Source organism: Zalophus californianus, chromosome 2 (assembly GCF_009762305.2).
Source record: "Zalophus californianus isolate mZalCal1 chromosome 2, mZalCal1.pri.v2, whole genome shotgun sequence".
Classification (NCBI taxonomy): Eukaryota; Metazoa; Chordata; class Mammalia; order Carnivora; family Otariidae; genus Zalophus; species Zalophus californianus.
In genome coordinates, this window is record NC_045596.1 from 67363885 (window position 1) to 67391004 (window position 27120).

Here is a 27120-nt window from a genome sequence, read left to right on the forward strand (position 1 = left end):
AGCTGCTTTCAGAATTTTCTCTTTGTCTCTGAGGCTCGTAAGTTTTACTATTAGATGTTGGGGTGTTGACTTATTTTTATTTATTTTGAGGGGGGGTTCTCTATGTCTCCTGGATTTTGATGCCTGTTTCCTTCCCCACATTAGGGACGTTCTCTGCTATAATTTGCTCCAATATACCTTCTGCCCCCCTCTCTCTTTCCTCTTCTTCTGGGATCCCAAGTATTCTAATGTTATTTCGTCTTACGATATCGCTTATCTCTCGAATTCTGCCCTCGTGATCCAGTAGTTGTTTTTTCTTTTTCTCAGCTTCTTTATTTTCCATCATTTGGTCTTCTATATCGCTAATTCTCTCTTCTGCCTCATTTATCCTTGCAGTTGGAGCCCTCATTTTTGATTGCACCTCATTAATAGCCTTTTTGATTTCAACTTGGTTAGATTTTAGTTCTTTTATTTCTCCAGAATGGGTTTCTCTAATAACCTCCATGCTTTTTTCAAGCCCAGCTAGTATCTTTAAAATCATCATTCTGAACTCTAGTTCCAACATCGTACTAATGTCCATACTGAGTAGGTCCCTGGCAGTTGGTACTGCCTCTTGTTCTTTTTGTTGAGGTGATTTTTTCCATCTTGTCATTTTGTCCAGAGGAGAGTAGATGAATGAGAGAACAAAATGCTAACAGGGTAACAACGTCCCCAGAAAATATACTCTAAACAAATCAGAAAAGACCTGAAACTGGGGGAAAAGAAAGGGAAAGAAAGAAAAAAGAAAAAAAAAAAGATAAAAACAAACAGAAACAGAACAACAACAACAACAAAAAAAACCCAGAGTATGATCAAATATGATCAGGCCAGTGCATAGATCAGTGCCACACACTAGATTTTGGGTGTAGTTTGGTCTGGTCGAAGAAAGTGCCTCCCAAAATTTTAAAGAAAGAAAACTTATATGTGTACAAAAATAAGGGTTACTACGAGGAAGGGATGGAATATGACTGTAAAGATGAAAATTATAAAAGATTTTATAAAAGGAATTGATAAGAAGTTGTTTGAAAAAGAAGAGGATTTAAAAAAAAAGAAAAAAAAGGGAGAGAATGTGATCAGGCAGGAGACTAGAACAAAGCCATACACTAGTGATTTAGGGTATATTTTGATCTGTTAGAAGAAACTGTATCTCAAAATTTTAAAGAGAGAACTTATATATATATATATATATATGCCAAATATAAAGGTAACTACTATGAAGGGATAGAATATGACTCTAAAAATGAAAAATAAAAATGTTTTTTTAAAAAAGGGATTGATAAGATTTTGGTTGAAAAGGGAAAAAGAAAAATTCAAAAAAAATTAACTTTTAAAGACTAAAGAATCATGGTAAAAAAAAACATGAATTCTATGTGCAGTATTCCCCTAGGCTTTCTCATTGATTGGTAAACTTGGTCTTGGCTGGCTGTTCTTGCTGATCTTCTTGGGGAGGGACCTGTCGCTATGGTTCCCAAATGTCTTTGCCGGAAGCGGAATTGCCCCGCCCTTGCCGGTCTGGGCTAAGGAATCTGCTCAGGTTTGCTCTTGGCAGCTTTTGTTCCCTGCAAGCTCTCGGTACAGCTTTGGAGGACGAGATTGAAAATGGCGGCCTCCCAATCTCCACCCCAGAGGAAATGAGAACTCAGGGCCCCACTCCTCAGTGTGCCCCCCAGAGAAAAGCAGTCAGTAACTCCCGTCTCCCCAGTCTCCGGCCGCACTCCATGCTCACCTGGCCTGTGACCGAGCATTTCTATCTCTGGCTCACGACCCAGTGTGGAGTCTCTAAACCCAGCAGATCCCTGCGGTGCGCTCCCGCACCACTCCTCCCGGGGGAGGAAGAGGAGTCTCCCCAGATCTGCCGCTTGTTGGGTCCCTGCTGTAGGAGCACTGGCCTGACTGTGCTGTGGATCATGGTTTATGGCAACCCCGGGCTGAGAGCCCGCGCCTCGGCTCCGTCTCTGCAGCCGGCTTCCCTGCTCCGATACCTGGGAGCTCTGCCACACTCAGGCACCCCTGGTCTTTCTGTGACCCCGAGGGTCCTGAGACCACACTGTCCCGTGAGGGTTCCCCCCCCCCCCCCCCACTTAGCCACTGGAGCGACGTCCCTCCGCGGAGCCGACTTCTAAAAGTTCCGATTTTGTGCTCCACGGCTCTATCACTTGCCAGAAGCGGCAGATGGAGTCCCCTTCCCCTGCCATCTGTCCTCCCAAATATCACCTCGGATTCACTTCTCCGCATGTCCTACCTTCCAGAAAGTGGTCGCTTTTCTGTTCAGAGAGTTGTTGCTATTCTTTTCTTTGATCTCCTGTTGAGTTCATAGGTGTTCAGAATGGTTTGATCCCTATCTGGCTGAATTCCTGGGACCAGACGAAATCCAGGTCTCCTACTCCTCCGCCATCTTGCTCTGCCCCCAGCAAGAGAGTCTTACACATGTTCAGGCTCACCAGGCTGAGAGCAAAGATGCTTCAGCTTCTTGTGGTCAGGAATTTATCGTGATAATCTCGTTGGGTGGGAGCTATTTTTCCATTGGAGTTTTGTCCTAAGTGCCTCAATGAGACTTTAAGAAGTCAACTGTGCTTGTGTTTCAGAACAGTGTATGCTACTGGGAAGGAGCACACTGAAGCTTTTTTTGTATTGTTTCCTAGGAGTGCCCACGACTGTGCCATGAACTGTTTTCTCTTTCTTTCAGCCTCAAAAACTGGCTGAGTGAAGTGGTCCACCTGACGTGCTGCCGGATCTGTGTGCGAGCCCTCTCCGGTACCATTCATTATCATAACAAGTGAGTGTCTGCGGGCTTTCACCTGCCTTTCTATTCGTAAACCCAGCCTGCCACTGACAGCTGTGGGTGCAGGAAGCAGGTGAAGTCAGCGTACTTCCAGTATGCTCATCCCTGCTGCTTAGAGTGTCACAGACATGATGGTTTTGCACAAAAATCTTTTAAAAAGCCATCCATTTGTCGAAAGAACCACATAATAATGTAATGACACTTAATAATTGGGCATTTCTGGTGTGCAGACCAGGCCTGTGCTTCTCCTAGGTCATCCCCCGGGACAGGCACTGTTGTCCTGCAGGCGAAGAGGGGGAGCTCTGGGACTGGTTGTCTAGTTCATGGCAGAGTCAGGGTGTGAACTGGGTCTGTCGATGTAAAAAGTGATGCAGTTGACAGGCCTGTAGTGTGGGGGAAGGAGGGTGGGCCTTTAAGCCTTGAGACCTGCTTTCTAGTCTCAGTCCCGCCACTTCTGACGTTCCATAACTGAGCCTTAAGACATAACACCACACTTGGCTTCCCTCACCCCTAACCATAGAGGAGAATGGTAGCTAACTGAAGGTATTAGCTGACTGAAGTAATTTTGATTGCTTTTGAATTACTTTGCTCTTAACCCAATTTTATTTTTTTACATTTGATTTCATTGTTTCAAAAGTTCTAGAAAAGCCCCTCTTTTTTGTTGACTGGATCTTTCTATCTCATTTGTGGAAGGGAGACATTATCTCCTTTGGCTTTACCATGTGTAATTGACATAAAAGACCCCTTAAATTTCTAAAATTACGTTTTTTTTCTTTGAGCTGTGAGTTTTTGGGATGAGGAGTAGAAGAAAATGCTTTGGTAGAACTGTGGTCAGAAGAGATACTATCTACAGAAAAGGTGATTTAATTACATAGAGAGTTCACAACTTATTATATATAGAATTGCTTCTAATTTTAAGGAAAGCATGCTAAAGTTGTTATGCATTTGGTTCTCTTTCTTCTCTGTATTGAGCCTATGAAGACTACTTTGCTTAATTAGTTGAATACTGGTTGAACTTTATGACAAGGGTCGGCAAACTAACTTATGGGCCTAGAGGCCAAATGGGGCCTGCCATCTGTTTTTTGTAAATAAAGTTTTATTGGAACATAGCCATGCTCATTCATTTATATATTGTCTGTGACTACCTTTGTGCCAAAACAGCAGAGTCCAGTAGTTTTGACAGGGATTGGCTGGCTTGCAAAACCTAAAATATTTATTATCTGGTCCTCAATAGGAAGTTTGTCAACCTCTGCTTTAAGGGGATAGGAGGGAGGAAACTATAGTAAATTTACTCTGTGGGTCACTGTGAAACTACTAAAAATGATGCTTATGAAACCTGAAATAATAGGAAAATACTTAAGATAAGTGAAACTTGCATATCACAATATTAAGGTTATGGAACCTTTTAACTCAGTCTAATATTTTTTAAATTATCCTTTTTCATTATAAAAGGAAAATGGATCATTACAAAAAACCAATGTAAACATATATAAAGGGCAAGTCATCAGCCCCTTCCTATACTCTTATCCCACTCCCATCATACTGCCTGGAGATAACCTTTTTAAGATGGGACCATATACTTTGAAACTATATTTTTTTAATGTACTTTTTAAAGCAATATAAGATGAATCTATACATACTGTTCTGCAAAATAATGACAAATTTCCGGGTTTAGTATTTACCACTGTTTGTAATTGCAGGCAGTACAGACCCCAGAAGGGAGGAATTTGTGTTGCCAACCACACTTCCCCAATAGATGTTTTGATCTTGACCACGGATGGATGCTATGCTATGGTAAGAGCAGCTCAGTGATAGTTCAAGTCATTGCATCTTTTGTGGATTGTTCAAACTTTTAATTTATTTTGGCACACATTAGAAAGTTTTATATTAGGAAGTGACTAGGTTATACTACTGTAGCTGTATAACTTATATAATACATTAAATGAACACTACGTGGTGCAAGAAAAAGAAGGAAAGTAGCCATTATATCTAAGGTAGTAAAAAATTTAGGGCGCCTGGCTGGCTCAGTCAGTGGAGCATGTGACTCTTGATCTTGGGGTTGTGAGTTTGAACCCTACGTTGGGTGTAGGGATGACTTAAAAATTAAAAAAAACAAAAATCTTTAAAAAATAAAAATAAAGAAAAATAAAAAATAAATAAATCAGTCTTTTAAAAAAAGGGAGTAAAAATTTTGACTTACTGAAATGTAGACATACTTGAGCTTGATAGGACTTTGCAAGGTTGATTCTATCTTGCTTCTAAAATCCCTGCAATGTTTAATAAATAACACTTTGAGACGTTAAAGTCTTCCTCCTTAGAGCTGTGCAAATCCCTTACCAGCCAATTAGTTGTGTCTTCCTTCCGGGAATCATATACAGTTAAAAAAAAAAATCAGACTTTTTAATGAAGATCAAGCAAGAAAGACAAATATATAGACCACGTTGCCTTTCTCAATCATTGAGGGGGTTTTGAAGGCCTTTGTAAAAACTCCTAATTTATTGCCAGATAGTTAATCCGTCTAAAATATAAGTTCAGATATATATCTCTTGGGCAACCACATTTTAATCCATTATTTTGTCTAGGTTGTGGAGCCCATTCTGAATCCAAGGAAGCTTTAACTACTTCTAGGAAAAGACTTACGGGAATTGGTAGTTCTTAACCATTTTTAGGTTAGGAATCCGTTAATAGTTATGTACCCTTTCTTAAGAAAAACAGTGACATACTTGTGCATCATACAAGCATGATTTTGTTTAAAAGCCCACTCAAGGACCCTCCTGTTAACAATCCTTAGTAGGATTGTTATATACACCCAGCACCATTCCGGGTGTATGTAATAATTCCTTGCATTTATGTGGTCAAGCACTTCCACATACATTATATGTGACCTCCCCGTAATCCAGTGAGATTCGGGCTGATACTTTGTTACAGATAAGAAAGCAGAGGTTTGGGCATTTTAACCAACTTGCCAAATTACGATTTTCTGTTTCTGGGACCATATTCATTCTGTGTCCTGGTCAACAAAAAGTTGAATACAACTCATTGGTGACTGAGTCCAAATATTTTCTAAGTCATAGACAAATTGTAATAATAAACATCCATATGCCCTTTAATCACATCTACCTGTTGGCAGCATTTTGCTCCATTTGCTTTATCGTTTGCATTCTCATGTGCTGGCTTTCTCTCTGTCTCTCTACATAAAATGTGTATAAATTATGTATATTTTTAATGATATTGAGTATTTATTTCTAATATTAATATAATATTGGAAATTTGGGTCTGTACCAATTCATGCAATTCATAGGGTTCTTTCTTGCTTTTCCCAATCCGTATTTGTATCTCCCTTTATTTATAGTGAATACCCTGGCTCCCAACCATATCAACATATTTACCTATTTTTTCAATCCTATGATACATCTAAAATTGTTTCAGAATTGCTTCACCTGTTTTACTACAAAAACGAATGTTGTAAAAAAAAAAAAAAAAAGAAAGAAAAATCCAGAGTATTGTGCAGTTCTCTTTGAGGAGAGATGGAGGGTGTGTGGTCAAATACCATCTTTACATGTCTTAGATTTTTTTTCCCCCTTCCTTCAGTTTGCGTTGGTTTGCTAATCCCATCCTTGTTGGTTTGTCAAAATTAAATAATAAAGGTCTACAGCGTCATTTCCGCCCATGTCCATTTTGCCCCATTCCCTCCTCCCCTTGTAGATCTCCAACTTCACTGCTTTGGATTTTTTCTCTTTTTGTAGAAATAAATAGATGTATATATTTCCCTTTCTATTTTACAAAAGGGCAGCATGCTATATTTGCCCTTTGGCAAATTTGCTTCTTTCACTTAGCAATATTGCCAGAGTGGTGAGCATAGCATGATGTATACAGGTCTCTGTTCAGTCGCCGTGTTGTACGCCTGAAACTAGGGTAACGTTGTATGTCAGCCATACTCAAATAAAAAAAACATTAAAACCCCAACTGAAAAAAAACCCAACCCAGTAACTCTGGGAAATCACTCCTTATCAGTCGTAGAGATCAACCTTGCTCCTTTCCCAGCTGCATGGCACTCTGTTGTGTGTATGTAGCATAGTTTATTCATCTGATTTCTTACGTTTAGCATTTAGATGGTTTCTAATATCTTGAAATTACAAATAATGTTACAGTTAAAACCTTGTGCATATGTATTTTCATTTCATTGGAGATATATCTTCAGGGTAAATTCCCAGAAGTGGAATTATTGAGCTGAAGGATAAATGTGTATGTAGTTATGTAGTTCCGATAGATACTGCCAAATTTCCTTCTATGGGTTTATAATCTCCCCCATCCCAAGCCATGTATAAGTGCCGATTTCTTTCTTTCTCTCTTTCTTTCTCTTCCTTTCTTCCTTCTTTCCTTCCTTCCTTCCTTCCTTCCTTTCTTTCTTTCAAGAGTGCCAGCAGGGCGGGGTGGGGGGTGGCCAGGCAGAGGGAGAGGGGAGAGAGAATCTTTTTTTTTTTTTTTTAATATTGAAAACTACCTTTTATTTTATAGGTAATGGGATTTTCGCAACAAAAATCGTTATTTCTCATTTTCCCTTTGTATTTCTGACCTGTTTCCCTTCTTTTTTTTTAAATTTTTTTATTGTTATGTTAATCACCATATATTACATCATTACTTTTTGGTGCAGTGTTCCATGATTCATTGTTTGTTCATAACACCCAGTGCTCCATGCAGAACGTGCCCTCCTCAATACCCACCACCAGGCTAACCCATCCCCCTACCCCCCTCCCCTCTAGAACCCTCAGTTTGTTTTTCAGAGTCCATCATCTCTCATGGTTCGTCGGGGAGAGAGAATCTTAAGTAGGCTCCACACCCAGCTTGATCTCAAGACCCTGAGATCATGACCTGAGCTGAAATCAAGAGTCGGACGCTTACACTTCTGAGCCACCCAGCTGCCCCTGAGTGCCATTTTCCATAGCCTTGGCTTAGAGTGCATTGTTAAGCTTTTAAGTCCTTTTCAGTCTAATGAGTGAGAAATGGTATTTCAGTGTAGTTTTAACTTGCATTTATCTTATCTTGACTAGGTCGAGAGACTTCCACTTTTTTTTTTAAAGATTTTATTTATTTATTTGAGAGTGAGAGAGAGAGAGCACATGAGAGGGGGGAGGGTCAGAGGGAGAAGAGAAGCAGACTCCCTGCTGAGCAGGGAGCCCGATGCAGGACTCGATCCCAGGACTGCAGGATCATGACCTGAGCTGAAGGCAGTCGCTTAATCAACTGAGCCACCCAGGCGCCCGAGAGACTTCTAATTTTTTAAAGCTAGAGTATAACTAGTGTAGCAACATTTTAAGCTTAAAATTCAAAGGTGCTATTAAAGAATACCTTTTGCTTATATTTGGCCATTCATGTCCTTTGGTTAGACTAAGAACTTCAGTCAGTAGAAGAAAGCCAATCTTTTCTCTTGGTGGGGAATAGGAACTTACTGGTACTTAAAAAAAAAAAGCTCTCTTTGCCTTGCTGTGCCTTTACATGTTTTTTTTTTTTTCTCACGGTACTTTAGGTTGGCCAGGTCCATGGTGGATTGATGGGAATTATTCAGAGAGCTATGGTCAAGGCTTGTCCACATGTCTGGTTTGAACGCTCAGAAATGAAGGATCGACACTTGGTCACTAAGAGGTAAGCAGTGACATTACTCGGTATCCTTTGGGGTAGCATAAATTCTGATAAATCTTGACCTTCCTGCCAAAGAGGACAGGGCAGTACTAAGGATTAAACCTAAAATATACAGAGCTTTATTTGTGGTTAGCTTTTTCTGCTGAATCACCTGTCTTAGCTACGTTCTTAAAAATTTTAAGTCTGTAGTCATAGTGGGAAATATGAGATTAGAAGGCCCATACGTCTGTATTGCTCTGGCTTAGGTATAGTCCAGGCACTGAGTTTTCAGAACTAAGACTTACTACCTTGAAAGTTAAATAATTGGTAACTGTTTGCTGAGTAAAGAGATGGCTGATTGTTTGCTGGATGTCCGTTATCACTTAAGTCCATCTAGAGACAGACAGAGCTAATGCTCTTTATGAAACAAGGAACCTCTAGGGCTTGGGATAGAGATGAGCTACCAGAAGCCTTTGTTGGGAAACAGCTTTTTGCCTGAAGCCTTTAACCAAAGGCCCTTGGGTTATTGCTTCTAGAAACATGAAGGCGAGCTATGCTTTTTTTTTTCCTTAAGATTTTATTTTTTTATCTGAGAGAGAGAGAGAGAGAGAGCACAGAGGGAGAGTGAGAGGGAGAAGCAGGCTTCCTGCCAAGCAAGGAGCCCGATGCAGGGCTTGATCCCAGGACCCTGGGATCATGACCTGAGCTGAAGGCAGACGCTTAACCCACTGAGCCACCCGGGCGCCCCTGAAAAAAAAAAAAGAATAAAATGAAAAGTACTTGTTGAAATCTGTTTAAGGTCAGTAAAACTGTTCTGCAGTTGGAGATGATTTAGCGTCGGGATACTGGCAGCCGTACCGTTTCTATCTGAGCCTTCCCAGCTTCTGGTGAGCAGTTGGAAATACAGGGCTGGCTGCAGGGAAGGCAGGACCTAAGCTGCGTTCTCAGCTTTATGATGTCTGTGTCACAGGAAAGCTGAGCCCTACTCATTTAAGGAGTTTCTTTATACTTAATGGCTACGAAGCAGACTGGTCCGGCCATCAGTATTCTCATTTTTCAGATGACAAAATTTAAGTACCTGGAAAAGGGCATAAACCTCCTGATGTGGGGGCATCAGAGCACATGTCACATGACTACCTCACATTCTTTTTTAAGAGTAGGCGGAAAGCACTGAAGATCGCTCACTGTGAAAGGAGAGAAATTGAAATAGTACAGATGACCTTATGTTTTTTAGAAAGGGGCCAACTTGAGTTGATTTCCTTTACTTATGTCTTATTTTTTCCCTCCTTCTTGCTATACAATTATATTTGTGCTAGTGGAGTGTAAAGAAGACCAAAGAGGACTCACACCTCTACCTTTATAAAGGTAGCATTTTGATCCTTTATTTTTCTTCACAGACTAAAAGAACACATTGCTGATAAGAAAAAACTACCCATATTAATCTTTCCTGAAGGTAAGAAAGGACGAGCCTTAGTTGATAACAACAAGCGTGAAAAGTGTATGAGGACTTGGATTATTCTAGAATTGGCATTCTTAGTCCAGATCTCTGCTGTCCCATAGGAATGAGCTGCCCTTTTCTGAGCTAGCAATCCCTTGCTTTCTTCTGACATTTGATGGAAGTCATGGTGTTTTGTTTTTGTTTTTGTTTTTTGTTTTTGGAAGTCATCGTGCCGTTTTGATCTTAAAAGTCATTTCTGGGTAATGAACTTGGATAGGTATTGTTCATAATTTTTCAAAGGTCCTTATTTTATTTTATTTTTTAATCTTTTAAAGATTTTATTTATTTATTTGAGAGAGAGAGAGACAGAGATAGTGAGAGAGCACAAACAGGGAGAAGAGGGAGAAGCAGACTCCCCACTGAGCAGGAAGCCTGATGCGGGATTTGATCCCAGGACCCTGGGATCATGACCTGGGCCGAAGGCAGACGATTAACTGACTGAGACACCGAGGGGCCTCTCAAAGGTCTTTATTTTAAAGTATTGAAAATTGTCAGCTGTTATGCCGAAGTTATATCTCTAGAGCATTCAATAACAAAGTAAAAGTTTATTAAACTTGCTTAGAGCTGTTGAATTACTTACTTAAGCGGGGATTGATCTATTTCATGAAATGATAGTAAACTATAATTTTGCCATGATTTGAATATTTTAGATTATTTTATATCAAAATAATTCCTTTTTAAAATTTATTTTAAAAAAGACCACCTTTAAAAATATTCACCACCTCCTTTCCACCCCTCTGCAGGGACTTGCATCAACAACACTTCAGTCATGATGTTTAAAAAGGGAAGCTTTGAAATTGGAGGAACCATACATCCAGTTGCAATTAAGGTAAAATAAGATGCCGCTCCCTGGCCCCCCGAAAAGGGCAGTGACTTGGTAACTTTATTTTGATATAACTTCAACCTTAAAATCTGTAAGAATAACAAGCACTTGTATACCTTTACTGCCCCAGCTTTATTGAAATATAATTGACATATAACATCATGTAAATTCAAAGTATACCATATGTTGACTTGATATACTTACATACTGCAAAACGATTGCCACCATAGTTTTAGCAAACACCTCCATCAAATCACATAATTACTATTTCTTTTTTACGGTGAGAACGTTTAAGATCTATTCTCTTAGCAACTTTCGAGTATATAATACAGTATTACGAACTATAGTCACCATGCTGTGCATCAGGTCCCCAGAACTTACTTATCTTAGAACTGAAAGTTCGTAGTCTTTGACCAACATCTCCCCGATTCCTCCACTTTGTCCTCTCTCCTCAGCCCCTGGTAACCACCCTCCTAGTCTCTGTTTCTGTCAGTTCAGCTTTTTAGATTCCACATATAAATGATACTATAGAGTACTTCTCTTTGTCTGACTTACGTAACTTAGCATAATGCTTTCAGGGTCCATCTGTATTGTCACAAATGTCAGGATTTCCTTCCTTCTCACAGCTAAATAATATTCCACTATATATATATATATATATATATATATATATACACCACATCTCCTTTATCTATTCATCTGTTGACAGGCACTTAGGTTGTTTCCAGATCTTGGTTCTTGTGAATAATATGCTGCAATGAACATGGGGATGCAGATATCTCTTCAAGATCTTGTTTTCATTTCCATTGGTTATATACCCCAAAGCAGGATTGCTGGTTCATATGGTAGTCCCATTTTTGATTTTTTGAGGACTCTCTCATATTGTTTTCTACAGTGGCTGTGTTGATTTACACCCTTACCAGGGTTTCCTTTTCTCTACATCTGTGGTTTTTTTTTGTTTTTTTTTTTTTAATTTTTAAGGACAGAGAGAGAGAGCATAAACAGGGAAAGCAGGAGAGGGAGAAGCAGGCTCCCTGCTGAGCAGGGAGCCCCAAGTGGGGCTCGATCCCAGGACCCTGGGATTATAACTTGAGCTGAAGGCAGTTGCTTAACTGACTGAGCCACCCAGGTGCCCCTGTTTTTTCTTTTTTCAAATCTGTTTTATATACTGGAATTCTGCATTAGATGTAATTTGAAGAAAATGATTTGTAATTTGCTGCTAAGCCAAAATGTTTAGAAACCACAACTTCAGTTAAACTTTCTCATTTTGTAAACTGAGTCTCAGAGATGTTATGTAATTTGCCTCACAGTTGTACAGTTAGCTGGTAGAAAAATTGTGATGTCATTATATTAGAGATATTTAGCCAACCATCGTATTCTGAAGACCTCTTGTGTGTAAGGTCTTCCTCAAGGCATTTGTGTACTCATTACTCAGATTCACCAACTGTTTACATTTTGCCCTGTTTGCTTGATAGGTACCAGGGGATTGAGTGCCAGGTATTGTGTTAAGTACCGAAGACAAAACAGTAATAAGCAAAACAGTTACCATGCCTACTTTCACCCACCTTCAGTTAAGTGGGGAGACAGATCTTTCAGACTCAGGTGGATAACCCTCATTTTGCAACACTCTGGGGCTCAGGTCAGAGGAGTTAGCTGGCCTGGTTTACTTCTTTGATCATTTCTATCAAGCCAAGTAGCTTCTCTTTCTCTTGGGGTCTGATAGAGATGTTTGACTTGTCACCTTGGAAACCCTGACATGGATAAGAAAGGTCACCACTTCGTTCATAACTGGAATGTGTTTTCTTTTCTTTTTTCTTAGTACAACCCTCAGTTTGGGGATGCATTTTGGAATAGTAGTAAATACAACATGGTGAGCTACCTGCTTCGCATGATGACCAGCTGGGCCATCGTCTGTGACGTGTGGTACATGCCCCCGATGACCAGAGAGGTATCTATCCATAGATAACAACTGGTCTTTGGTGCTTTATTCAGTCAGATCAAGGCGAGAAAACTTTTACCTGAAATCCTGGGTGCCTCCTTTCTTCACATTAGCTAGAGCTGAACTTCCTTTGTGCCTTCTCAGCAAATGGGTGATTTAAAAAAAAAAATGTGGGGCGCCTTGGTGGCTCAGATGGTTAAGTGTCTGCCTTCGGCTCAGGTCATAATCTCCAGGTTCTGGGATCGAGCCCCGCATCGGGCTCCCTGCTCAGCAGGGAGTCTGCTTCTCCCACTGCTCCTGCTCTCTCTCTCGCTCTGTATCTCTCTGTCTGAAATGAATTTACAAAAATAAATAAATAAATAAATAAATAAATAAATAAATAAATGTACTTAGCTTTCTTCAAATCAGGCTATTTTATATTCAGAGACTCTTTTCCATAATAGTTTTTATAGTTGCTATTGGCCTAGTGAACCTACAGATATTATGGAATGTTATATATTGGATAAGACTAATAAAGAGCATAATAAATGTATATACATGATACAAAATTAAACAATACAGGACTTAATTTTCTTGATAGAACAAATGATATTTGCTATGATTGAGAATAGAACTGAGCTAAAATGTGACTCTTACTTTTTTTTTTAAAGAGACAGAGAGAAAGAGCTCGAGGACATGCGCATGTTGGGGAGCGGGGCAGAGGGAGAAAGAATCTTATTCAGGCGTCATGCCCAGTGTGGAGCCTGATGTGTGGCTGGATTCCACAACCCTGAGATCATGACCCCAACCGAAATCAAGAGTCGGATGCTTAACCAACTGAGCCACCCAGGCGCCCCTGAATCTTACATTTTCAAACAAATCTAGAGACTATGATATATTTAAGAATTATTTGAAAACTCTATTCCCAGGATGTGCATAATTTTCTTTTCCCCAGGAAGGAGAAGACGCCGTCCAGTTTGCTAACAGGGTTAAGTCTGCCATTGCTGTGCAAGGAGGATTGACTGAGCTTCCCTGGTAAGACCTTTTTCAGAAGTACTATCATTTTTTTTAATTAAAAAATCACTTTTAATAATGTCATTGGTTGTGCTGGTTAGCTAGAGGTTTAGCTGAAAGGGACAGTGGTTTACACTGAGAGGACAATGGCTTAAAGAAGGTAGAAGTTTACCCTCTTGCTTAAACATGGCCAGTGCAGGCTGGTGTAACAGGTCATTCTATGATATCCCGTCCTCAGTGTGCTTCCATGACAGGGTCCAGGATGCCTACTTCAGTGCTACTCCACAGCATCGAGAGTGGCTGGCAGGAAAGACTGAAAACAGGGATGTGCCCGTCTCTTTACGAGCATGGGATGGACACTTCCACCTCTGCCCATTGGCTAGACCTCAAGTTATGTGATAAGAGCTGCAAAGAAGGCTGGCGAATGCCGTCTTTGTTCTGGAAGGCCATATATCTAGCTAAAACTGAAGGTTCTTTTACTGAAGAAGAAAGTGAGAATGGATTTGGGGGTGGGGAATGGACCCTGGGAGCAAGGGTCGTGTTTATGCTTAATGTTAGCTGTAACTCTATTGAAGAAAACTTAAAAACTTGAAAGGAAATAAGTGAAATATTTTCGTTATGGAAACTCTGGATTTAATTTTTTGTTTGAGGAAGGTTGCACGTAGGTGAGTATATTAGTCTGCTCGGCCTGCCATAACAAATTACCACAGACTGGGCGGCTGAAACAACAGAAATGTATTTTCTCACAGTTCTGAAGACTGGAGGTCTGAGATCAGGGTGCCAGCAAGGTCGGTTTCTGGTCAGAGCTCTCTCTCCCTTTCGGCTGGCAAATGGCCACCTATTTGCCTTTGCGTGAATATAGGGAGAGAGGAAGAGAGAAGAGAGCATCCTCACAGGTGTCTCTTCTTATAGGGGCACTAATCCTACCTTGAGGATTAGTGCCTCATCTAAACCTAATTATTTCCCAAAGGTCCCATTTCCAAATACCACTATATTGGGGGGTTAGGCCTTCAATATATGAATTTGGGGGGTGGTGCATAAACATTTAGTCTGTATCAGTGAGAGTTAACTATATCTACGTTATAATGGGAGATTAATCATACTTCAAATCTTGTAAGTTTAATAAAGTCCCCCTGTTTATCTTTTTTTGGTGTTTTGTAAACACTTTGCATGAAAAGTTCACTAGAGGCAATTATAGTAATGCTCTAGGAGCAAGATTTGGCTGAGTCAGGCTGTCAGCCTGTTCAACCAAGAACTTGTGAACCTCCAGTGGGACTCCGGACTGCTCAGGAATTAAGCCTCTGGAATAAGAGCTAACTGGATTCTTACACTCCTCTATGCAGGGGTGGGGAATGTCTCTAGAATATTTTATCCATTCATATATCTTGAGTACAACCAGTTTCACCCAAGAAACTTGTTTCTGGCATCCGTTATGCTAATTAGGAAGCCACTAATTTCTATAGTGAAAACCCATTTCTAAAATTCCTTATGTGAATTAACAAGGTTTGGGAAGTTGTTGAAAGACAAAGACAACTGAAGCTTTAGAGTGGCACCTTTGGAGGGTGCTCTTCTAATTCAATGCCTGGCTGACCATCCCCAGAGTATGAGTCCTTGATTTAGGGCTACTTGACTGGCCCTAACATCAGGATTAGGAGCAAAATAGGTTAAAACTAACATTTGTATCACACTACCCAAGCTGGAATATGTGAAACTAAGTTACAGACATCATAGCATCATCAAATGACAGGCTTACACAGGTCCTAGTTTATAAATGCCCTAGTGATCCAAGTTCACTCTGGATCTGGCCTCCCTTTTTTGCTTGTTTTCATTTCTTTACCCTGCTTTCTCTCACCTGACTTCTCAGCCCTGCTCCTGCCCCAAAGCCATGTGAAAATCTTGGAATTTTGGATCAATAGTTTCATAAACCAAAGAAAGGAAGAAATCCTTGAAAGATAACAGCCTACCCAAGTCAGCCACACTCAATCAGATTGACTTAAGCAAAATCTATCAGAAATGATCTTTAGGGGGCACCTGGGTGGCTCAGTGGGTTAAACATCTGCCTTGAGCTCAGGTCATGATCTCAGGGTCCTGGGATGGAGCCCCATGTCGGGCTCCCTGCTCAGCAGGGAGTCTGCTTCTTCCTTTCCCTCTGCCCACCGCCCCTCACCCCCGCTTGTGCTCGCTCTCTCTCAAATAAATAAATAAAATCTTTAAAAAAGAAAATCTTAAAAAAAAAAAAACGATCCTCAGAATTTTTCAATTCCCTTATATTGGGCCATATGCAATTTTGTTATAAAAGATTACTTTTAATTACCTAGCCTCTTCTTTAGGAAAAAAAAAAGACTCACTGCCTTTCCAGGTGTATCTGTCATTCACACATTGGGTATCAACGAACCTGTCTACATTGTTTTTTTCCTAGATTAAATGGGAACTTGATTGTATCATCTCAAACAGGCTTTTATATATGGCTGCTGACCTCCTTAGGAACTCAGATCTGCTGCCATTGCAAAGGGGAATTGGGTAAAACTTTAAAGTCTCTAGAGGGGGGGGGCACGTCACAGTTGGAGTACTCAGAACAGTGTTAGTTTTCTGAGTGCTTAGGAGAGTTGCATCAAAATAATGTCAGGATGCTCGGGGGCAAACATTGCTAACTTTTTTGTCAGTTTTGGCCTGGACCTTAGGAAAGAAAGAATGGCCTTTCTTCTACCTATCCCTCCTCCACTTGGTTCTTACTATTCAGAATTCATATAAATGCTGTGAATAGTTAGAGGCAGCTCCTTTGGATAAAAGAGGCTTTTGGGGACAATTCTGGGGAACTAACAACAATTTATAACCTTGTTTTATGGAAATTTCCTACAGCGGAGCCCCTGGAAGATGTGTGGATTGTAGTCTATTTTAAGTTGAGGATTTACTGGTGGGCTGTGTCTTGGATTTGACTCTAGAGGCCAGAACATTGCAGTGGTTCAGGCAGGCGTTTGTTTGTAGGTCAAGTTCTGTCTTCATGTCATTGAGTTCATGGGCTAACCTATGATCCATTCATCATCATCAGAAGACACTTGGTAAACATTTGTGCTTAACTGGGTTAAAATTAAACAGTATGAAGTAAGCAAGTTCACCATCCATGCTCTCCTAGGAGTTCAAAATCAAAAATGTTAGATTAGGAGAGAAATTGTGGCCCCTTACAGTCCAGTCTCCTCCCAGAGCTTCAAATTTGTTGTTTCTTTGTGTTTCTTTGTGTGTCCAAAGAAGGAAAGGCATGCAGAGTCCTTATAACCCAGGCAGCTCTGTGTTTTCACCATCCTGGACAGAGTTCAAAGATTCACAGGCTCTGAATTAAGGAATGCTGCTTACATAGGCACTAACCACTGCTTAATTAAATGCAATTTATGATTTTGTTGTTTTTATTCTGAGTCTGTTTTGGAATATGGAAGATTACAAATACTTGAAATATATAGTGCTTTGAATGAAAATATAACTTGGTAGACATAGGATTAGATTTGAATAATGATTAGCCCATTTATCTTTAAGTAATTTACTCATACATATACAGTACCCTCACCATTACTTGTGTGTATATTTTAAATGTCCCAGATGATTTTCTAGTAAGACATAGGTTGGTTAGATGAAAGGAAACGATACTTTGCTTTTCTTGGGGAAAAGGATAGGCAAACAATCCTAGTTTTAATATAAATTCCAAATATTTGAATATAGCAACCTAACTTCTAAAAAGAAACTGAGTGGAGATATTATTCTATATTTTATTTCTTTAACTTATTATTATTATTATTATTATTACTGAGAGAGAGAGAGAGAACATGAGTGCAAGCCAGGGGGCGGGGGTAGGGGCAAAGGGAGAGAGAGAATCTCAAGCAGACTCCACGCCCAGCACAGAGCCTGACTCGGGGCTTGATCTCACGACTCAGATCATGACCTGAGCCGAAATCAAGAGTCGGTTGCTTAACCAACTGAGCCACCCAGGTGCCCCTGATTTTTTTATTTTATATTTTAATCAAGCCTCAGAGAGACTGTTCCTTCCCCAAAGTAATACACATGTGGTGACCGGTAGAACAGACGCTGAAATCTTGGTCTTTGTGCTTTCCAATCCCATGTTCTTTGCCCCATTGCTGACCAGCCAGCCACTGAAGTGTCGCGGCACAACCGTGTGTTAGCAGCTAATGCTTTAAAAGCATCATTGGGAGTATCTTTTATTTATTTGCCTTTTTATTCCCAGGGATGGAGGGCTGAAGAGAGCAAAGGTGAAGGACACCTTCAAGGAAGAGCAGCAGAAGAATTACAGCAAGATGATTGTGGGCAATGGATCTCTTTGAATTGGACTGAATCCTACCCTGGTGATAAAATTTGGCTTCTCAGAACCAGCCCCTAGAAACGGAATGCGTTGGGGTTTTTTGGTGAGGGAGTAAAGTATTGTTTTGTTTTACTGGTTTTGTTTTTTGTTGTTGTTAATCTTTTCTACAGGATGGATGTCTCTACCTCTTTGTGCCAGAGGCAGAACCCACTGGGGGCCCTTTTCAGCTTTTGTTATTGTTATAGCTTAACTTCATGAACTGTAAGGTAGGTTTACTGAGTTTAAGCAGATCCTGCCTTTTGTAAAATGATGATGTCATCGTTGATTGAACGAAATACTTGTGCAGGAAAAAGTGCTTCTAAAACACTTTTGGAATTCACTGTGTTTCGAACTCGTTGATATGGTAATTCTCAAAAAAAATATCCCCCAAGCTCTTTTCATGATTAATTTTCTCACTCCTTCTCCCCTCACCTCCCTCTTCAATCACTTAAACAGCGAGATTACACATCAGTTCAAGGTTACCTCCATGGTTACCTTCTACTGCAAGATCAAAAAAGAAAAATGGAGGACGTTTTTTAGGAGAAAGGACGAATTTGTGGCCACTTCATCTGAAAGTTGAAAGCAAATGTAAATATTTTTGTTTTTACTGGTGTGTTAGAAGAGAACTACTATTTGGTAAGCTGTACCAAAGAGGTTACTGTGTGTGTGCATTTATAGGTAGGCGAATTTTGAATAAACACTTTTTAGCTGGCAGCTGGTGATAAAGTTTTAAGTCCTCCTTGTTTGTACGCTAAAGATCTTTATCTAGTGCCTCTCCCATCTACTGATTTGGTTTTGTGCTGAAACGTATTTTCAAACAGGAGGAGCCTTTAACAACGACAAATCACATTGTCTTCAGCAGGAGTATGAATGAGCCAGGTGTGTGTGCTGCCCCTCACCCTCCACCCCTTTGAGGTTTATTTCAGAATGTTCCCAGTTTCTTAAACAGAAAAATAAGTGGTAAAATTACTTTTTGGAAACTGAGCCTTAAATTTTTTAAAGGGGAAAATAAGTGTTTCCCAACTCACACAGCATAAGCAATGTTTGATAGCAATATAATGCCATGTTAAACTCTGAGAGTGTTACATCTCTTCTGGTAACCATGTACAAAATGTGAAACTGTCTTACAGTGACTATAAATAAATTCTATATTTCTAAGTGTGTGTTGCATTGTTTTCCCTCTCCTCTACCCTCTTCTGGTTTGGGGTAAGTTAAATTGTTTCTTACCATAAACAAGGATTGTTTGTTTTTCATATCAATGACATAGCTAGATTTTATTGGACTGGAACGTCTGGGAAATGAGAACATGAACAGCTAGTTTGGGTTTGTTTTTTCTTTTTTTTTAAACCTAGTTATCTGGACTTTGACCCTGTGAACTCTGCCTTGAGCAAGTCATAGACATCACTTAATTTGTAGGTGAACTCAGGCAACTCTCTTTTAATTGACTATAGGTATGTCCAGCATAGCCCTATCAATTATATTCTGATGGAACCAGATGGGTTTGTTCCCACAGGAACATTTGTAAACAGGTTACCCTAATGGTCAGCTATTCTTCTGTTCTTACGCTCCCCCCATTCTTTTTCCCTTTGTTCTTACCCTTTGATCTTTTTTTTTTTTAAAGATTTTTGTTTTTAAGTAATTTCTACACCCAATGGGGGCCGAACCCACCACTGTGAGATCAAGAGTTGCATGCTCTACTGATTGAGGCCACCAGGGGCCCTGATTCTTCCCTTTGATCTTGACTGAAAATCAGCAAATTCAAATATGTGTGTTGGGGTAACTCTTTGTCTTGTTTTTTTCTCAGAGAGTTCCTTTTTCCCTTTAACTTTTCATATTCAATATAACTTGAGTTAATAAAGCCACTTTATTAATTAGCCCCGTTCTTGGAAAAGCTGATAGGACAACTAATGGCTGTTTGTTTGGACACCAATAAGAATTATCTTTCCAACAGCACTGTTAAGCAATTATGCTATCACAAAGTCATTAGAAAATCTAATGCTATCTCAATAAGAACTTTTGTAGGTCTTTGACTTATACAACTAGTTTTCAAGCTGTTTGGGGAATTGCCTTGCCTCCGCAAACATGTTCTTAGAAAGCAAATATTGCTCAGATTTAGCATATGCTCCCTAGAAATCCCGTTTTTGCATTTGTCTTCCCTAATATTATTTTATACCTGCTTTAGAAATACTCTACCCAGAGTTTAGTCTTCTAAACTTCTGAGTCGTCCGTAGTTATAACGGGATATCAAGGGTAGGCAAAATTTGGTAGAAAAATCACATGAGAATAAGACCTTTCATCTAACCTTGCATATTCATTCATTGAGCCTCAAGTTTGCCTTTTTAAATTCCAACTCTGTCCTGGTCATATTTATAGACACAGGGTTCTAGGAATGCCAAGATTTTCTGAAATATCCTGGATTGGATGAGCAACCATGGTAGGAAACAGTAAATATACTCAAAGCATGGGAAATAGTCCCGGATCATAGTCTGACGCAAAGAACAGTCGTGAGGGAAGTTTTCCTGGATAAGCAGACTTTCCAAGGCACATTCAGCTTTGTGTTGGTAGGTTTGCCATCATCCCTTCCATGCATATGTTGCACTTGGGGCATTCTATTGATAACTCAAGGGTTCTTCATTTCTCGTGACTATAGGTAATGTTCTGTGGTCATGAAGACTGCCTTTTGGCCAGAGTTGCGCTCAGACTTTGTCTCTGAGATGTGGCTTTCTGCCAGGCCTGAGGAGGATGTGATAGGAGGTGGGGCGAAGCTGGCATTTGGGATTGGTACTGAAAACTAGGGGCCCTGGTAAAGATCTTGACAGAAGCTGTGGGCTTGCTTTTGTTTATTTAACACTGGTTTCTAGTGGATCGATGCTCGTAGTATTTGATGTCATTTTTTGGAATAATGGTTAAGATGTTGAGATTGAGAGTCACAAAGACGTTTTCTAATTGTGGCTCTGGCACTCACAGGCTTTGCAGCCTTTGACAATTCTCTGACTCTCAGTTATCTTCTCTTTATTTATTGTGAGATTATAGAATACACACAAGTGTATATAAAAGTGTGCAGGTACACTTTAAGGACAATGATCAATTGCAAACTTATTTCCCAGTATTACCCTGGATACATGTTACCCGGGCCAATAAGAATATGAATGACTCTATATCCTAGAAGGCATGAAAAGTCACAACTTGTCATTCCTTTTACTATTGATGGACAGTAGTGTTATTTTTAGCTTTGTTGTAAATGTCTCCTGGTGTACACGCACGAGAGTTTTTCTCTAGTTGGTATGTTTAGTAGGAATTAGGATTTCTCCATAGTAGAATATCAGAATGTTTAACTTTAGTGTAGAAACTTCCAAACTGTTTCCAAAAAGGTTGTACCATTGTACATGACCTATCAGCAGTGTAGGAGAGCAACATTTATATTTAGTGTAATAACATATTTGGATTTATTTTTTATTATTTTATTTTGTACTTTCTTCCATTTTTTCTCCTTTCTTGTCTTCTTTTGAACTTACTACTTTCCCTTTCCAATTTTCTCTACTTAAATTGGAGATCAATGGTCTTGTTTCTATTTGTCCTGTGGTTACCTTATAAATTTCATCTTGCATGCTTATCAAAGTCTAAAATGGATCACTATCCTTACACTGCTGAACAACTCAAGGACCCTAGAACTTGCATTCCAATGCTTCACCACCACCCCTCCACCAATTTATATGATATTATGAATTTTAGTTACTTACATAATCCCACAAATTGTCATCAGCAGCAGCATGGTTATTCCTTTATATAGTCAATGTTTACCCACACTTTTGCCACTTTTTTTGTTATTCCTCACCTCTTAATTTTACCATCTGGGATCACAGTTTGATAATGACTAACCCCTGTTTTTATTTTCTGAAAGTATATTTTATACTCATTCTTGAAAGTTATTGCTGGATGTAGAAGTTTATGTTCGGATTGAGTTATTTTTCTCTGAGCACATTAAAGATCATTCTGTGTTTGGTATTGAGAAGTCAGCTACCAGCCTGATTATGGTTTTTTTGAAGGTTGTATTTGAAGGTTGTATCTAGTGTATTTAAAATCATTTCTTAGTTTTTGTTATTGCACAAGTTCACTCTGTTGTATCTAGGTGTGGATTTCTTGTTAATTATCTTGCTTGTGACAGTTTGGGTTCTTATCTGTGGATTGATATTTTTTATCAGTCCTCAGAAGTTCTCGGATGCCCCTTTAGATGCGGTCTCTGTCTCAGCCCCCACTCCTGTCCTGCTAGAAGTCTGATTAAACAGATGTCAAACCTTCTTGTTCTGCCCTACATGTCTCTTAATCCCTTTTTTATATTTCCCACTTCTTTGCTCTCTAGACTTTTTTTCTGTAGTTGTACTATTTCACCACTGCCCTCTTCAGTTCTATCTGATCTGCTGTTCTTTCATTGATTTTTTAATTTTAGTTTTTAAATTTCTCATTTCTCTGAGTTATAGTTGGTTCTTTTTCCAATGTACTTACTCTTGAATAAGTTTTGAAGTATCTTATGCTTACTGGTTTTATATTTTTTCCAATAATTCCAAAATCTTACATCTTTTGAGGGTATGAGCCATCCCCCCCCCCACTGCTTCTCATTAATGGAGTCTTATTTCGTTCTGTGTTTAGAGATATCTCATGATGATCCGTCATTTTCTATGGATTTTTATCATCCATTAGGCCTTTAGAGCAGGAATCAGCCAACTATAGCCCATAGGCTAAGTCCCGCCCTCTGCCTGTTTTTGTAAATAAAATTTTATTGTAAGCCAGCCACACCTATTTATTTATACATTGTCCGTGTTTGCTTCTGCATTATAGCAGCAGAGTCCATTAGTGGCAACAGTGGCTGATTGGCCCACAAAGCTTGAAATATTTGCTCTCTGGTCCTTCACCCAGAATAGTTTGCCTACCCCGGCTCTAGGGCATTAGCAATCTGGGACCACTTTAAACTAAATTACTGGCTGGAAGTTTATTGAACCATCATGTAAACAGTGAGAATTTAGCCTATAAACCCAAATGAGAACCATCTTGTGGTTTTGAATCCTCTGCATAATGTTCTTGAGACTCATCCATATTGTGTTTATAAGCAGTTCATCCCTTTTAATTGGCAAGTCATTTTAAATCCTTCGGGGAGAATTATTTTTCCCTTTCATTTAGCACTAAGGGTTGACAACGAGCCTCGCTGGCGGGCATCTGGGAGTGGGGGATGGGAGATTTCTCCTTTCTTCTTCCTTAAAAGCTGTACCCCTTTGAGATCCGACCTTCAAGGGAAGGGTCAGTAGTTGGAGACTAGAGATCTCACCTTGCACAGGCATTCAATTTTCTCTATTGTCCCTTAGGCCCCTGATGCTCTGGAAACTGCTGCTCCAGTTTGGTTTAGCCAGTGCCCTCCGCCAGAAAGCCAACAGGTAGCCTCTGTGCTCTGTGGCTGTCTCTGGGTTAGCCTGTCTTCCCTCGGTGTTTGGCCTGAGTAGTCATAACCTTGCTAGTCTACGAAAGCGTTCAAAATCATTTTCCCTTATCATATAAAAAGAGGGTGGGTTATATGTTGGTAGACATAAAAACTTGAGAAAGCAACAACTCTAAATAAAAAAAAAAGTTTCTCTGAGCCATTATTTTAATATAAAGAGCAAAATTTCTCAGAATCATAACTGTTTGTTTATAAATTAAATACTCTGATGAAGGCACACAGGAAGATACAGACCAACATGGGAAAAGCAGTTAGATTTTTAGTATCTGGAGAGAATAAGTAACCTAATAGCTTGAAAGCAGCTGAAAGTAGCTGCAGGCTCAGTGGCATCTCTGCACTGTGGTAAGTTGCAAGTTCTCATGATGCCCATGTTACACCCTGGGCTGAGGTCCTGTCAAGGCCTTTTATGGCACTTCATAGGGTTCAAAAATTCCCCCCTTGCCCTTGTAGGAAGCATAGAGCGATTCTGGCTACTTTGCTGGCCTTTTGGCTCTATATCTGGGAAAGGCCTGGGATAGCTTTGCAAATAGAGCACGTGTTCTATCTTGGTGAACTAAAATATTTTAGATCCCTTTGAACCCCATGTTATAATTAGGGAGTGGGAGGTCTGGAAGAGCCGGACCAAAGAGTCAGTCTCCTCTCAAGGTGAAATATACTATGTGTTTCTCTTGAAAATAAGTGAATTTGATTTTTTTTGGGAAAAGCTTTGAAAATTACGTCCTTGACTTGGTTAAGATACATCCTTGCCAGCTAAAAAAATCAATTGGGAATCACAGGTTAGAGTTGGGAAAGCTTTCAAATTACTGTTTCTCTGGCTTTATAAAGTAAAACACGTATATTTGGTGCCTGCAGTGTCCATCACTGTTCTGGGTCTGGGGACACAGCAATGATAAAGAAAGACAAATGGCCGGGTTCATGGAAATCTACAGAAGCAGATGGAAAATTAAAAAAAGCAAGAAGCATGTTTGGACAAAACCGTCACAATGAGTTCAAAGTGGCCTTTAATTTTTTTCAGATAAGACTGGGATAGTAAATGCCTAAACATTCCTTAGAAAGAGTTTATAGAAAAGTATACTGATACAGTTATACGGTGTCAATGGAATGCCGCTCCGTGGCTGGGAGAAGGTAGTGAACCTAAGCTCTGAGGAACGCACACCTGGCAATGCTTATGGCTGAGTCCACTGAGGATTTGACCTTGGTTAAGGCCTGTTTATTACAGCAACCATCTTTTGATGGGGGCAGCCCTTGAGGTCTAGTTGTTGCTAAATTAGGCACACGTGAAAAGAGTACCAAATTATTTAACTAGAAGGAATTTTCAGTGCTGGTTGTTTATGAGGCAGGTTCTCAAACTGTTTCTGAAGAGCCAGAATTTTGCTCAGGATGAGGCAGGGGAATGGCTTCGAAACCCTGCTCTTTTTTTTTTTTTTAAAGATTTTATTTATTTATTTGACAGAGAGGTAGAGAGAGTGCACAAGCAGGCAGAGGGAGACGGAGAAGCAGGCTTCCCACTGAGCAGGGGGCCCAGTGTGGGGCTTGATCTCAGGACCCTGGGATCAAGACCTGAGCTGAAGGCAGCCGCTTAAGAGCCTGAGCCACCCAGGCGCCCCTCGAAACCCTGTTCTATCCAGTAGGTTCTACAGTAGTTTGGTTCACCAATGGAGTGACAAATGAGATACCATAGCTTCCCCCAATAAATCCCTTGGTTTAATACCTCTTTTTGGAAAATGCTTCTAATAGTGATTTTGTTTAGATATTTGACACACAGTTGATGAAATGCGTATGACTGTTAGTCCTGAGGCTCTATGTTGCCCAAGACGGGAATCTGCATTACAGAAGCTTAGAATCCGGAAGTGGAGACTCCACCACTGAGTACAAGAGGAAGTGGCAAGGCCTATGGGTTTTTTTTTTGTTTTGTTTTGTTTTGTTGTCCCAGGAGGAAAGTGCTGTAGGAGACTGGAGAGTGATTAATGCAGGGGATGGAGGTGTGCGGGAGGGAGGACATTTGAGCATGCTGGGAAGGATGAATAAGTGCTTTCTGATGAAATTGGGGAAAACTCAGGTGAATGGATTCCCTGTTCTGTACACGCACCACCCACCCCACCGCCTGCCCAAACAGAACTAAAACAAAAACAAAACAAAAACCTGAATAGGAGAGGGTTGTTTATAATCACAGAACTGTTTGCCTCTGAAATGTTTCCCTCTTGCATTTTTGGAGCCATTTACTCTTTTTCTACCTTTACTGCCTGAGCCCAAGCCAACATCACCCCTCAACCTGGTCTATAGTAAGAATCTTGCAACTGATCTCCCTGCCTCTGCTCTTGGCTCCAAAATTGTCTATTTGGGGGGCACCTGGGTGGCTCAGTCGGTCAAGCGTCTGCCTCTGGCTCAGGTCATGATCCCAGGGTCCTGGGGATCAAGTCTCGCATCAGGCTCCTTGCTCAGTGGGGAGCCTGCTTCTCCCTCTGCCTGAGGCTCCCCCTGCTTGTGCTCTCTCTCTCCCTGTCCAATAAATAGGTAAAATCTTTAAAAAAAAAAATTGTCTATTTGGTCAACAGCCACTAGTGTGAGCATTTTAAGTTGTAACTGAATCATGTCACTCCCACATTCAATACTCTCTGGTGATTTTCCATCACGCTGAGAATAAAATCCAAAATCTTACCCTGACCTCCAAGGCCTTGCTATATATGACCTGGCCACTGATCACCCCTTCAGCCTGATTTCTACCATTCTTTCCTTTGCTCAACCTCTCCCCACACTCTGGCCTTTCTGTTCTTTTTTTTTTTTTTGAGGCCAACAAGAATATTCATGCTTCAGGATCTTGACACTTGTTCCTTAAGCTTAGGATGTTCTTCCCCTAGATATTTGCAAAGCTCCTTTCCAATTTCATTTGCTCAAATATCCCCTCCTTGCCTAGCCATCCTACCTAATGTAGCAGCCCCTCTCACTTCCTATCCCCTGACCTTGCTTTTTTTTCTTTCTTTCGCACATATTTCCAAACATTATGTTATTTGTTTTATGCATTCTCCACTACACAGTAAGCTTAATATTTGCTAAATGAATGGGTAAATTTGTGATCATTTCTCAATTTCTCCTTGACTTTCATGACCTTGACAATTTTGAAAATTACAGGCTAGTTATTTTTAGTATGCCCTCTAATGTGGGTGAGTTTTTCATGATGTTTTCATGCCCAGATCCATGTTCTGCATCTTTGGCAGGAGCAACGAGGAGTGACATGCTAATAGTCTTTTTGTGGCGTCCTACTGGGCCATCCAACCCCCCCCCCCCCGCCGCCGCCCATCATCGTGCGTGGACTCTGACACCTGCTCTGCTCCACCGGGGCCTTCCCACCACCTTGACGAGGTCCACCCGATTCTGCCCTGCCTACAGCTTTAGTCCTGAATTGTTCAGGAGAAGGAGAAGAGAAATGGCAAGTGGAAGAGCCGCTCCTGGTTTTTGCTTGTTTGTTTTGATTCATGATTGCAGAGTGTATCTTTTTTCAACCTTTGCTTTCAACCTTACATGCTTCTTCAAATTACACGTAGACAAGTATTTAAGACATATTTAAGACATAGACTCTTCTAATAACTAGGTCCCTTTCCTGGGTGGATATTATTT

At 40.2% G+C, this 27120-nt stretch overlaps 1 protein-coding gene across 4 annotated transcripts in view; it reads left to right on the forward strand.

Annotated features, from left to right (window-relative positions):
- Positions 1-19171, forward strand: part of GPAT3 (glycerol-3-phosphate acyltransferase 3) — a 67167-nt gene extending 47996 nt beyond the window's left edge. For 3 of the 4 annotated variants that reach the window (XM_027600585.1, XM_027600584.1, XM_027600586.2), the window contains exons 6-13: positions 2705-2794; positions 4501-4594; positions 8328-8443; positions 9817-9872; positions 10661-10746; positions 12560-12688; positions 13614-13693; positions 17904-18110. In XM_027600585.1, coding sequence (XP_027456386.1) covers positions 2705-2794; positions 4501-4594; positions 8328-8443; positions 9817-9872; positions 10661-10746; positions 12560-12688; positions 13614-13693; positions 17904-18000 — 748 coding nt within the window. In that variant the 3' untranslated portion in view covers positions 18001-18110. Of the gene's footprint in view, positions 1-2704; positions 2795-4500; positions 4595-8327; positions 8444-9816; positions 9873-10660; positions 10747-12559; positions 12689-13613; positions 13694-17903 lie in introns of all 4 variants that reach the window. The other variant, XM_027600583.2, reaches the window with a different exon arrangement.
- Positions 19172-27120: the final 7949 nt, after the last annotated feature.